The 13,799-nt window shown below is 43.6% G+C and overlaps 1 protein-coding gene across 6 annotated transcripts in view; it reads left to right on the top strand.

The window, feature by feature from the left end:
- The window catches only part of mycbp2 (MYC binding protein 2), a 239,038-nt gene that overhangs the window by 213,446 nt on the left and 11,793 nt on the right, over positions 1-13,799 (top strand). For 5 of the 6 annotated variants that reach the window (XM_035773118.2, XM_035773117.2, XM_035773116.2 and 2 more), the window contains 8 exons: positions 561-844; positions 1,262-1,478; positions 1,765-1,866; positions 2,137-2,265; positions 7,786-7,918; positions 8,709-8,812; positions 12,468-12,656; positions 13,532-13,639. In XM_035773118.2, coding sequence (XP_035629011.1) covers positions 561-844; positions 1,262-1,478; positions 1,765-1,866; positions 2,137-2,265; positions 7,786-7,918; positions 8,709-8,812; positions 12,468-12,656; positions 13,532-13,639 — 1,266 coding nt within the window. Of the gene's footprint in view, positions 1-560; positions 845-1,261; positions 1,479-1,764; positions 1,867-2,136; positions 2,266-7,785; positions 7,919-8,708; positions 8,813-9,106; positions 9,158-12,467; positions 12,657-13,531; positions 13,640-13,799 lie in introns of those variants that run through there. The other variant, XM_035773119.2, reaches the window with a different exon arrangement.

Raw genomic sequence — 13,799 nt, 5'->3', positions numbered from 1 at the left:
TTATAAAAGGCTTGGGTTTTTCCAACTCAAACATCCTCACATTGTGAGAGAACTTTAGCGTCACAAACATAACAAAGATAGGGAAATGCTCGGAACTTGGGATTCTTGACCAATCACGTTCATGTTGTCATACGTTCGTTCGGTGGCTGTTTGGATATTTCAAGTAAAGTGCATCACATATTTTACGTTTACAGTTTACTCGTATAGCAGATGCCCTTATGCAGAGCGACTTACGGTAGTGAGTGCATGCAGTTTCATACTTTTTTTCGTACTAGTCCCCCATGGGAATCGAACCCACAATCCTTGCAAGCTGCATGCTCTACCAACTGAGCTACATGCGACACAGAACAGTACACTATTAGCAAAAATGACACACTTCAAACTGTTGCGTCAGTCAGTCTAGTGTTTGTTTATTTTTTAAACAAGGCTAAATCAGTGAGGTCAGCCCCACTTTAACATCCGTAAAGCTGAAGAGAGTCTCTGCATGATGTATCACTCCAGCCATTTAATAACATTGACTACATGGCTATCCTTTCTCACCCTTCACCCGTCTTTCCCAGGTGACCTCTCTCCTCCGTCGTGTCCTCCCAGAGGTGACACCCGTGCGCCTGGCCAGCATCATCGGCATCAAGGCCCTGCCGCCTGCCGATATCAGTGACATCATCCACTCGACCGAGAAGGGTGACTGGAACAAACTTGGCATCCTGGACATGTTCCTGGGCTGCATTGCCAAGGCACTCACCGTGCAACTCAAGGCCAAGGGAACCACCATTGCCGGCACGGCGGGCATGGCGGCAGGCAAAGGCATCACTACTGTCACGCTGCCCTTGATTTTCAACTCCAGGTGAGACCACAACTTTGTGATTTACCGTCATGAGGCACAATTTTTTTTTTTTAATGGTCCAAAAAGTTGTGAATTATGACTATGTGGACTTGTCCAATAAGAAAAGCTTGCTTTTGTTTTACTTTGCAAGACGTGAGATGACCCATGTCATCTCACAAAAACGATTCATGACTTCGTCGACAAACATTTTGAGATATTCTCAAACCAATTGTCAGATGTGATTTCTCCTGATTGAACAGGAATTTTCAATATAATGTCATTCAAATGTATTTATAAAGCCCATTATACATTTTACTGACATTCTCTTGTATTCATACATACATGTATTCATACATTATACATTATATATACAGTACTTGTTTTGCTGATCTCTGTAGTATTGTGTCCCATAATGAACACATTGGTCTCCATGTTCAGCTACATTCGCCGGGGGGAGAGCCACTGGTGGATGAAGGGATCCACTCCCCCTCAGATCGCTGAGATCATCATCAAGCTGATCAAAGACATGGCTGCCGGACACCTGTCGGACGCCTGGTCTCGGGTGACGAAGAACGCCATCGCTGAGACCATCATCGCCCTCACCAAGATGGAGGAGGAGCATCGCTCGCCAGTCCGTTGCATCGCCACCACCCGGGTACGGCTGTTCTCATATCACACGACCATATTGTGTGTGTGTTTACCAGACCTGGGTTCAAATGCAATTTCATTACTTTCACATTTCATAGTATTCAGATTCATTTTTGGAAAATACAAGTAGTTAAATATTGGAATGTAAGTGTATTTAAATAACAAATAATGAAAATACATGTATTTGAACCCAGGTCTGGTGTTTGTGTGTAGTGTGTGACGGATGTGTGTTAGGTTAGTGCGTGTGTTTGAGTACATTTTTAACCTCTCTGTCCTTTCTCTCTGTACTGTAGTTGTGGCTTGCTCTGGCCTCTCTGTGTGTGCTGGACCAGGATCATGTGGACAGGCTGTCCTCAGGCCGCTGGATGGGCAAAGACGGACAGCAGAGACAGATGGTAACTTATTAGCCTCATAGAACACGTGCATTTTGGCAAAGCAATATAGACTCAAGAATCTATTTTTTTTTCTTCTGAATTGTAATCTGTTGAGATTATGCATAAATTAATGGATTTTATTTATAGCACTCCAAATCGCATTCCTTACAAATCCAACAATTTTACATTTAGCTATACACATTTTACTGTTCTGGGTGGATGAAATGAGGGAAAGTTGTCTCGAGGTGTTCAGGTCATAACCGTAAAGTCTCGTTGTGCTCCCGTCCACAGCCCATGTGCGATAACCATGATGATGGCGAGACAGCAGCCATCATCCTGTGTAACATGTGTGGTAACCTGTGTACCGACTGTGACCGCTTCCTCCACCTGCACCGACGCACTCGCTCCCATCAGAGACAGGTCAGTAGTACCCACATTCACCTGTAGGGGGCACTCTGCCCCCAGTCATATAGCTAGACTGGGAGCCTGTCGAAGTGTCAATGTTTCTTTTACCAGAATTTTACCAGACATCAGTATGCATTCGGTGCGTAACCCAATATAGTGTTTACTCACTGTGCTTAGAATGCAGAAATCACATTTTGATTATGGTAATTCATTTTAACAGAATAGAAATTAGCCTGTAAAGTTGTAATAAAGTAGAACGGTGTTCTTATACCAACATGGACCAACATGAAAGGTGTTATTGTCTTCATCCCTACTATAAATGTGCCGAAAACAGTGAAATGCTTACTTACGAGCCCCTAACCAACAATAGTTGTTGACTTCTGTAACCATGAAAGCCTCAGTTTCATGCATGTTAACATTAGAAGCCTCCTCCCTAAGTTTGTTTTATTCACTGCTTTAGCACACTGCCAACCCGGATGCCCTAGCCGTATCTGAATCCTGGCGTAGGAAATCCTGAAATTTCCATCCCTAACTATAACATTTTCCGACAAGATAGAACTGTCAACGGGTGGGGAGTTTCAATCTACTGCAGAGAGAGCCTGCAGAGTTCTGTCATACTATCCAGGTCTGTTCACAAACCATTTGAGCTTCTCCTTCTAAAAATCCACCTTTCCAGAAAGAAGTCTCTCACCGTTGCCGCTTGTTACAGCCCCCCCTCAGCCCCCAGCTGTGCTCTGGACACAATATGTGAATTCATTGCCCCCCATCTATCTTCAGAGCTCGTGCTGTTTGGTGACCTAAACTGGGACATGCTTAACACCCCGGCCGTCCTACAGAGTTCAGTGTGTCAAATCGTTGTTCTGTTGTCCGGACCTCTGGCAGTCTATGGGGGTGCCACAGGGTTCAATTCTCGGGACGACTCTTTTCTCTGTATATAGCAATGATGTCGCTCTTGCTGCAGGTGATTCTCTGATCCACCTCTACGCAGACGAAACCATTCTGTATACATCTGTCCCTTCTTTGGACTCTGCGTTAACTAACTTCAATACCATACAACTCTCCTTCCATTGCCTCCAACTGCTTTTAAATGCTAGTAAAACTAAATGCATGCTCTTCAACTGATCGCTGCCCACCCGTCCATCATCACTACTCTGGACGGTTCTGACTTAGAATATGTGGACATCTACAAATACCCAGGTGTCTGGTTAGACTGTAAACTCTCCTTCCAGACTCACATTAAGCATCTCCAATCCAAAATTACATCTTGAATCGGCTTCCTATTTCGCAACAAAGAATCCTTCGCTCATGCTGCCAAATATACCCTCATGAAACTGACTGTCCTACCGATCCTTGACTTCGGTGAGATCATTTACCAAATAGCCTCCAACACTCTACTGAGCAAAATGGATGCAGTCTATCACAGTGCCGTTTTGTCACCAAAGCCCCATATACTACCCACCACTATGACCTGTATGCTCTCGTTGGCTGGCCCTCACTAAATATTCTTTGCCAAACCCACTGGCTCCAGGTCATCTGTTAGTCTTTGCTAGGTAAAGCCCCGCCTTCTCAGCCCAGTTGTCACCATAGCAACAAATCAAATAAAATCAAATGTATTTATATAGCCCTTCGTACATCAGCTGATATCTCAAAGTGCTGTACAGAAACCCAGCCTAAAACCCCAAACAGCAAACAATGCAGGTGTAAAAGCACGGTGGCTGTGGACTTAAAACTCCCTAGAAAGGCCAAAACCTCAGAGAAGAAACCTCAGAGAGGAACCTGTACACAGCCAATCTGTGGCCACCCAACTACCTCATCCGGGTAGAGATTATAACAGAACATGACCAAGATGTTCAAATGTTCATAAATGACCAGCATCACTCCAGTGTTTAAATGCAGAACAGTTGAAATTAGCAGCAGCACAGTCAGGTGGACTGGGGACAGCAAGGAGCCATCATGTCAGGTAGTCCTGGGGCACGGTCCTTAGGTCGCAGTTGTAAATGGGCTCAGGTCCCTACCGAGAGAGAGAAAGAAAGAGAGAATTAGAGAGAGCATATGTGGGGTGGCCAGTCCTCTTCTGGCTGTGCCGGGTGGAGATTATAACAGAACGTGGCCAAGATGTTCAAATGTTCATAAATGACCAGCATGGTTGAAGGAATAGTAAGGCAGAACAGTTGAAACTGGAGCAGGAGCATGGCCAGGTGGACTGGGGACAGCAAGGAGTCCTCATGTCAGGTAGTCCTGGGACATGGTCATAGGGCCCAGGCCAGTTGAAAGAGGAGCAGTCAGCATGGCCAGGTGGACTGGGGACAGCAACAGAGTCATCATGTCAGGTAGTCCTGGGGCATGGTCCTAGGGCTCAGGTCCTCCGAGAGAGAGAAAGAGAGAAGTAAGAGAATTTAGAGAAAACACACTTAGATTCACCCAGGACACCGAATACGGCACAGAGAAGTACTCCAGATATAACAAACTGACCCTAGCCCCCCGACACATAAACTACTGCAGCATAAATACTGGAGGCTGATCGTAATATCTGCTTGAGTCAGAGACAGGAGGGGTCAGGAGACACTGTGGCCCCATCCGAGGACACTCACTCAGACAGGGCCAAACAGGAAGGATATAACCCCACCCACTTTGCCAAAGCACAGCCCCCACACCACTAGAGGGATATCTTCAACCACCAACTTACCATCCTGAGACAAGGCCAAGTATAGCCCACAAAGATCTCCACACGGACAACCCTGGGGCATCCAGACAGGAAACCACAACAGTGAATCAACGGCACCAGGTGACGCACATTTGGGACGGCATCGTGAGAGCCCCAGCAAGCCAGTGACTCAGCCCCCGTAACAGGGTTAGAGGCAGAGAATCCCAGTGGAAAGAGGGGAACCGGCCAGGCAGAGACAGCAAGGGCGGTTCGTTGCTCCAGAGCCTTTCCGTTCACCTTCCCACTCCTGGGCCAGACTACACTCAATCATATGACCCACTACACTCAATCATAACACCCACCCGTAGCACGCGCTCCGGCAGGTATATCTCACTGGTCATCCCCAAAGCCAACACTTACTTTGGCTGCCTTTCCTTCCAGATCTCTGCTGCCAATGACTGGATCGAATGGCAAAGATCACTGAAGTTGTGGACTTATATCTCCCTCACTAACTTCAAGCATCAGCTGTCAGAGCAGCTTTCCAGTCACTGTACCTGTACACAGCCAATCTGTAAAAAGCACACCCAACTACCTCATCCCCATATTATTATTATTTTTTGCTCCTTTGCACCCCCTTATCTCTACTTGCACATTCATCTTCTGCACATCTATCACTCCAGTGTTTAAATGCTAAATTGTAATTACTTCGCCACTACTGCCTATTTATTGCGTATTTATTGTTTTACCTCCATAATCTTACCTCATTTGCACACACTGTATATAGATTTTTTTATTTTGTCTTATTGACTGTACTTTTGTTTATTCCATGTGTAACTCTGTTGTTTGTGTTGCACTGCTTTGCTTTATCTTGGCCAGGTCGCAGTTGTAAATGAGAACTTGTTCTCAACTGGCCTACCTGGTTAAATAAAAGTGAAATAAAAAATTGTACAAAGATTGTACTTTTGCTAGCAGATTGGAAGGAAGTGGGGGTTTATTCGATTGCCTACGAATTCTCAGAAGGCAGCCTGGCCGCCGGCCCTTTTTCTCCGCCTCTTCACGCAATTCACGGGTATCTGGGCCTGTTCCCAAGAAGCAGTATATCGTTCGAATCAGCCTCGTCAGAATCTTTAAAGGGGAAAAAGTCATCGCAGTCCCGATGTCCAGAAGTTATTTTCGCTCATAAGAGTTGGTAGAGTCAACATTATGTACAAAGTAAGTTTTTAAGAAAGTTAGAAACAACACAGAATAAACAAACAAAATACAATCGGTTGGGGGCACGTAAAACGTCTGCCTTCTTCTCCGGCGCCATCTTAGATGAATATCGTTTAAAAAAATGTAAAAAAGATTTAGTTCAGAAAACACATCCCGATCCATGAAAAACAGCACCAGACCATTATTCCTCCTCCACCAAACTTTGCATTGAGGCAGGTACCGTTCTCCTGGCATCCGCCAAACCCAGATTTGGTGAAGCTTGATTCATCTCTCCATCTGTTTCCTGAGACGCCCACGGTGCTTGCGGAAGTTGTCTGAAGGACGAGGGAAGTTACTTACTCAGACTGCTGGCTCAAAATCATGAAAATAATAGTCAATCAGGTTTGCTGATTGAATGTGACGAGATCGTAATATCTGCTTGAGTCAGAGTCTGCACCAAGAGGTGTTGCAACGTCTTTTTCCCAAGGGGTCCTTTCAACAGATACTCCTTGTGGATGACTGTGTTGCATCCAGCATAAGGAAAAGACAGTGTGGTCAGTGGAGACGGCACCTGTGACCACATTTGGTTGTTTTTCCATCAGTGGGACCACATGATCCATCAGTCTGCTCCTAGTAACAAGCGATATGTCTTGGAAGTGTAGTTTCAGCATGAGTCTCAATGTGAGAGGCGAGGTAGTCTGAGTGAAAACTCGAAGGTTAGTGTTGCATCGTTCCGTATTTAACCAACGTTTAGCTGGGTTCAAAGCCCTTTTGAGATCATTGAACAATGTTTGAGAGATGAGTGGTATTGTCGAGCCTGAATCAATTAACGCATCACAGGTTAAGCAGTCCTCCAGGACTGTTTTGAGGTATGGCCTCTGAGTTGCGTTATGTTGTCATAATCTCCACAAAGTGGAGTGGTTGTTTTCAACGGTGTGATGTCATTTGTGTTCATGGTTTAAACAGCTCGACGTATCTTAGTTTGAGTGGAATTGGCTTTTGCGATGGTGTTTACCTTGTGCGGCGCAACATTTGTATCTGAGTGTATAGTCCAAGCCCATGGGCTTGTTGCTTGATCGAGCGGGCCCTGGCTATGGTTTCAAGTGAGAGCTGGGGTAAGTTGATTGTTTACGTCCTCGCAAATGCCTAGTCATGGTGACTAGGCATTTTTTTGGGGGCGCTTTTGTACTTCTCTTAGCAGAACTTCGAAGAGCATCGGTTTACGTTGTGATCATCATTGAACCTATTGTTACACTTGTTACCTGACACTTTGTGTGGGTTGGGTGCAGGAACATAGCGATCACGTTGATTGTAGCGGTAGTCGTTACGCTGGTGATGTACTTTAGTTATTTTGACCGCTGTGGTTCTTGATATTGTGGTTTCGTGGTAGATGTCGTTGTTGTGCGTCATCTCGCAACGCTCCTATCCCTGACAATGCACCCTCTAAGTCGAGTGAGTGCTACAAAGTTGATTTCACTGGACCCCAGTAATACCATATACCCCGGTATGGTACTATAAAGGTATGAAAATCTGGGTATCGCCAAACCCTTGTCAAGATGTTTTTTTCAATATTACCATTCATTTTGAAAATCTGTCTTAAACATCTTACAGAGTCTAAAATCCAACTCATCCCTTTCTGGCAGGCATGATGTGTAATTTAACATGGCGCTATCCCTAGTCTCCCTGCTGTTTCTCTCCAGGTGTTTAAAGAGGAGGAGGAGGCAATCAAGGTGGACCTCCACGAGGGCTGTGGGAGGACAAAGCTCTTCTGGCTTATGGCTCTGGCCGACTCCAAGACCATGAAGGCCATGGTGGAGTTCAGGGAACACACAGGTAACCGCACCTATCCAGACCCTTTTCTGACCATGTCAGTGTAGATCTGAGAGGGACTGGATAGATGTAATCAAGAAACAACCCCTAGCTAGCCATTACCCCCTAGACACTTGTGTAGATCTGAGAGTGACTGGATAGATGTAATGAAGAAACAACCCCTCGCTAGCCATTACCCCCTAGACACTTGTGTAGATCTGAGAGGGACTGGATAGATGTAATGAAGAAACAACCCCTCGCTAGCCATTACCCCCTAGACACTTGTGTAGATCTGAGAGGGACTGGATAGATGTAATGAAGAAACAACCCCTAGCTAGCCATTACCCCTAGACACTTGTGTAGATCTGAGAGGGACTGGATAGATGTAATGATGAATCGTTTACCTTTGACGATCTTGGATGTTTTCACTAGCACGAGACTCCCAGTTACAATGAGAGGGACAAATAGACACTTGTGTCCAAACAACCCCTCGCTAGCCATTACCCCCTAGACACTTGTGTAGATCTGAGAGGGACTGGATAGATGTAATCAAGAAACAACCCCTAGCTAGCCATTACACCCTAGACACTTGTGTAGATCTGAGAGGGACTGGATAGATGTAAGCAATGATGACATTTAGAAGTTAAAGTGGAGCTACTACTTTGTTTTTACCTTTCAAATGTTTTACAATCATAAGACGTCACAGACTGTCATGACTGTGTATAGCATCTGTCGTGTGATTTTTATGACAAGGTGATGTATTCCTTCTCTAGCCTTCTCTCGTGCATAGCTAATGCTCTGCCTCTGTGTGCAGGGAGACCAGCCTCCAGCAGCTCAGATGCCTGCAGGTTTTGTGGCACCAGGAACGGCACCGAGCTCTCGGCTGTGGGCAGTGTCTGCTCTGACCCAGACTGCCAGGTACCAACTAGAGGTCGACCGATTATGATTTTTCAACGCCGATACCGATTATTGGAGGACCAAAAAAAGTCGATAACGATTAATCGGCCAATTTTTGTATTTATTTTTTATTTGTAACAATGACATTTACCACCATACTGAATGAACACTTACCAATAAAATCCATTTAGCCTCAAATAAATAATGAAACATGTTCAATTTGGTTTAAATAATGCAAAAACAAAGTGTTGGAGAAGAAAGTAAAACTGCAATATGTGCCATGTGAGAAAGCTAACGTTTAAGTTCCTTGCTCAGAACATATGAAAGCGGGTGGATTCTTTTAACATGATTCTTCAATATTCCCAGGTAAGTTTTAGGTTGTAGTTATTATAGGAATTATAGGACTACTTCTCTCTCTACCATTTGTATTTCATATACCTTTTGACTATTGGATGTTCTTATATGCACTTTAGTATTGCCAGTGTAACAGTATAGCTTCCGTCCCTCTCCTCGCCCCTACTTGGGCTCGAACCAGCAACACAACGACAACAGCCACCCTTGAAGCAGCGTTACCCATGCAGAGCAAGGGGAACAATTACTCCAAGTCTCAGAGCGAGTGACGTTTGAAACGCTATTAGCGCGCACCCCGCTAACTAGCTAACACCAGCCTAATCTCGGGAGTTGATAGGCTTGAAGTCATAAACAGCGCAATTGCTTGAAGCACAGTGAAGAGCTGATGGCAAAACACACGAAATACTGTTTGAATGAATGTTTATGATGATGCTGCTGCTGCCTACCATCGCTCAGTCAGACTGCTCTATCAAATCATAGACTTAATTCTAACATAATAATACGAGGCTTAGTTTCTGGATTCGACCATATTAATAACCTATCATCTCAAAAACAAGACGTTTATTCTTTATTCTTATTCTATAGTGGAATACGGAACCGTTACGTATTTTATCTAACGGGTGGCATCCATAAGTCTAAATATTCCTGTTACATTGCACAACCTTCAATGTTATGTCATAATTATGTAAAATTCTGGCAAATTAGTTCGCAATGAGCCAGGTGGCCCAAACTGTTGCATTATACCCAATTTCACCGGGTTAATATTGCCTGCTAACATGGATTCCTTTTAGCTAAATACGCAGGTTTAAAAATATATACTTGTGTATTGATTTTAAGAAAGGCGTTTATTGTTAGGTACAGTCGTGCAACGATTGTGCTTTTTTCGCAAACGCGTTTTTGTTAAATCATGCCGTTTGGCGAAGTTGGTTGTCTTTGTTAGGAAGAAATTGTCCATACAGTTTGCAACGAGCCAGGCGACCCAAACTGCTGCATATTACCCTAACTCTATTGCAAGAGAAGTGACACCATTTTTCCTAGTTAAAAGAAATTCCTGTTAGCAGGCAATATTAACTAAATATTCAGGTTTAAAAATATTTGTGTATTTGTGTATTTGTGTAAATACTTGTGTATTGATTTTAAGAAAGGCATTGATGTTTATGATTAGGTACACGTTTCGCGAATGCCACCGCATCGATTATATGCAACGCAGTACACGCTAGATAAACTAGTAATGTCATCAACCATGTGTAGTTAACTAGTGATTATAATTGTTTTTAATAAGATGTGTTTAATGCTAGCTAGTAACTTACCTTGGCTTCTTACTGCATTTGCGTAACAGGCAGGCTCCTCGTGGAGTGCAATGTAATCAGGTGGTTAGAGCGTTGGACTAGTTAACTGTAAGGTTGCAAGATTGAATCCCAGAGCTGACGAGGTAAAAATCTGTCGTTCTGCCCCTGAACAAGGCAGTTAACCTACCGTTCCTAGGCCTTCATTGAAAATGAGAATGTGTTCTTAACTGACTTGCCTAGTTAAATAAAGGTGTAAAAACAAAAAAAAACATTGTCCAAATCGGTGTCCAAAAATACCGATTTCCGATTTGAAATCGTCCCTAACTAATCGGCCATTCCGATTAATCGATCGACCTCTAGTACCAACCACTCACAACATAGTCAAAATGATTATAGTAACAGATTGGACCTATATAGCTAGCTCTTTCAGTGTTCAACACTTAGGCCATACAGTTATATATTTTTGTTTGTATTTTAGATTTTTTTGTATTTTACCCCCAATTTCGATCTTGTCTCATCGCTGCAACTCCCCACCTAGAGCGGGAGGCGAAGGTCGAGTCGTGCATCCTCCGACCCGCCAAACCGTACTTCTTAACCCAGAAGCCGGCCGCACCAATGTGTCGGAGGAAACACCGTTCAACTGACGACTGAGGTCAGCCTGAGGTGCCACAAGGAGTCGCTAGAGCACGATGAGCCAAGTAAAGCCCCCCCACGGCCTAACTCGGACGATGCTGGGCCAATTGTGCGCCGCCCTATGGGACTCCCAATCACGGCCAGTTGTGATACAGCCCGGGATCGAACCTGAGTCTGTAGGGACACCTCTAGCACTGTTATGCAGTGCCTTAGACCGCTGTGATACAGCCCTGGATCTAACCTGAGTCTCTAGTGATGCCTCAAGTGCTGTGATGCAGTGACTTTGACCACTGCGCCACTCTGGAGGCCCCACAAATGTAATGTTTAACTGATAAAAAAAAAACATTTTTAAAGAGAGATGAGCAAAAATGTTTTAATAAAAAAAAAAAAGTTGACCCTCTTGTTAAAACTACCTTAGTTCAACACCTAGCGACCTATTACAGAAATGGTAGCCTCTTGTGGAGACTAAAAGAGGCATAGTTCAGCCATAATCAGAGAGGAAGATCTGTCTTTATTGGAAGCTTGAAAACATTATTTTTCTCTAATCGTGCAATTTTTTTAAATTGAACTTTTCATATATCTATATATTTGTTATGTTTCAGAAAAGTGAAAAGGCACATCCTCGAGGGGGTCCAGGCTCGCAGGTCGATCTTAATATACTTTAAAACGACTAAAACCAAATCTAAACTGTGTAAAAATGATAAATGGATCATTCAGTTTCTTGACTGTGCGCAGCTCGTTTATAATCTCTGAAATGAAAGCTTGACAGTGAGGGACAATGTTGGGCAACATTACTTTAAAAGTAATTACAACATTACTTACTATGGAAAGTAACATGTTACATTTACTTTTGCGTTACTAAAAAACAGAAACCCCTCTGAATATGCCTTGCGCATGTTGGTCATTCATTCTTATGCCTCGTAGAGGAGGAACTCTACCTTTTTAAATGGCTGCCGTCCATAGCCAGGGTTTCTCAAACTCGGTCCTGTTTATTTCAATCAACTGATTTTCTTCTATGAACTCTAACTCAGTAAAATCGCTGAAGTTGTTGCATATTGCATTTAGATTTTTGTTCAATATATATTATTTAGTTGAATTATTTGTACACAAGTAAATGCATATATAAAACCAACCTGACATAGTAAAAGGTGAAGCTCAAATACAATGGCAACTGGCTACCGGTGTTGTATTGTTTTACACACACATACAAAATTATTTTAAATTCTACAATTCATGAATGTAATTCCTTGTAACTCACTAATTTTGACCCCCGACTCTGCTGTACAGTATTGCACTGCAAAGGGTGTTGCTATTGTAAATGCACTTTCAATAAAGTTGATTTGACTAAATGTATTCGATAAAGCCCATCGTCTGACCCTCAGTCTCCTCCGTGCCCTCTGTAGGAGTATGCCAAGCTGGCGTGCAGTAAGACCCAAGCATGCGGCCACCTCTGTGGCGGGGTGAGGAATGAGAAGGGCTGCCTGCCCTGTCTGCACGGCTGCAACAAGAGCGCAGGCTGCCTGAAACAGGACGCAGACGACATGTGCATGATCTGCTTCACTGAGGCGCTCTCTGCCGCTCCCGCTGTCCAGGTACACAGAATTACATTTTATTTCACCTTTATTTAAACAGGGAGTCATGCTGAAACCACGGTCTCTTTTGCAGATGAGCCTTGCATGAACGCATCAATAAACATAAAATTACACAATGCATGAAAAGCACACACAAAACACAAGCATATGAAACAAACACATTCTTCAGTAAAAAGGCCCTGAATTGGACTGAATTGCGGTCGAGGCACCAACTTTAAGGAATTTTGGACATCTCCCCTGAGTTAAATAAATCTGCTTGATCACATACTATCACATATCTACAATACAAAATCCATGTGTACGTGTGTATATAGTGCCTTAACAATGACGTATGGTACGGCAGAAGTTTATGCAAAAGGGCATTATCGACCGAGAGCACTGCATTGATCTACGCTACTTCAAAGAGGGCCAGCCAACCTTCTGATAAAATGCAAAATTGTGTATACTGAACCTATCGCCCTCACTAAAGCACAATGCGCTATGATAAACTGCATCCAATGGCTTCAATACTGTGGCAGCTGCATTTACAGTATATAGACGATACAAATACTATTGTTGATAGTATTATATTGTATCTCTAGGATACTAGCTTGATTCAGACAGTGACTCACACCTGGGTTTATTAGAATCGGTTTTCTTTCAAATACTTTTGAGGTTTTTTTTGCCTGCCTGGAGTGCCAGATGGGTGGAATTTGAACTTGTGGGACTGTTATATTAGTTTCAACGCCCCAGGCGGGTTCAATCATGTTTAGCTAAAGTGTTTGAAAATAATACAAATTCTATTTGAACAAAGGATCTTGTTTGTCTTTAGGCCATAGATGTGTTCGAGGTCAAGTTCCAAATGTTCTATGTGTGGTTTCTGTTCTTTTCCTCAGCTGGACTGCAGTCATGTGTTCCACCTCCAGTGTACCCGTCGTGTTCTGGAGAACCGCTGGCTCGGACCCAGGATCACCTTCGGCTTCATGTCCTGCCCCATTTGCAAGGTACTATTTAACTTATGTAGCCCCGCCCACTTGACCCTAGCCATTTCGAAAGCGGTTGTCTTTCAACATCCGGCCCATTGACACACAAGCAAAACCATAATTAAATAAGAACTAAATGTGTTGTTTTCACATAATATAAGCACTTGGAAGCCGACGTTAG

This window comes from Oncorhynchus keta, chromosome 7 (assembly GCF_023373465.1).
Source record: "Oncorhynchus keta strain PuntledgeMale-10-30-2019 chromosome 7, Oket_V2, whole genome shotgun sequence".
NCBI classification, from domain to species: Eukaryota; Metazoa; Chordata; class Actinopteri; order Salmoniformes; family Salmonidae; genus Oncorhynchus; species Oncorhynchus keta.
The sequence above is the reverse complement of the archived record's forward strand: the minus strand, read 5'-3'. Positions and strand labels throughout refer to the sequence as shown.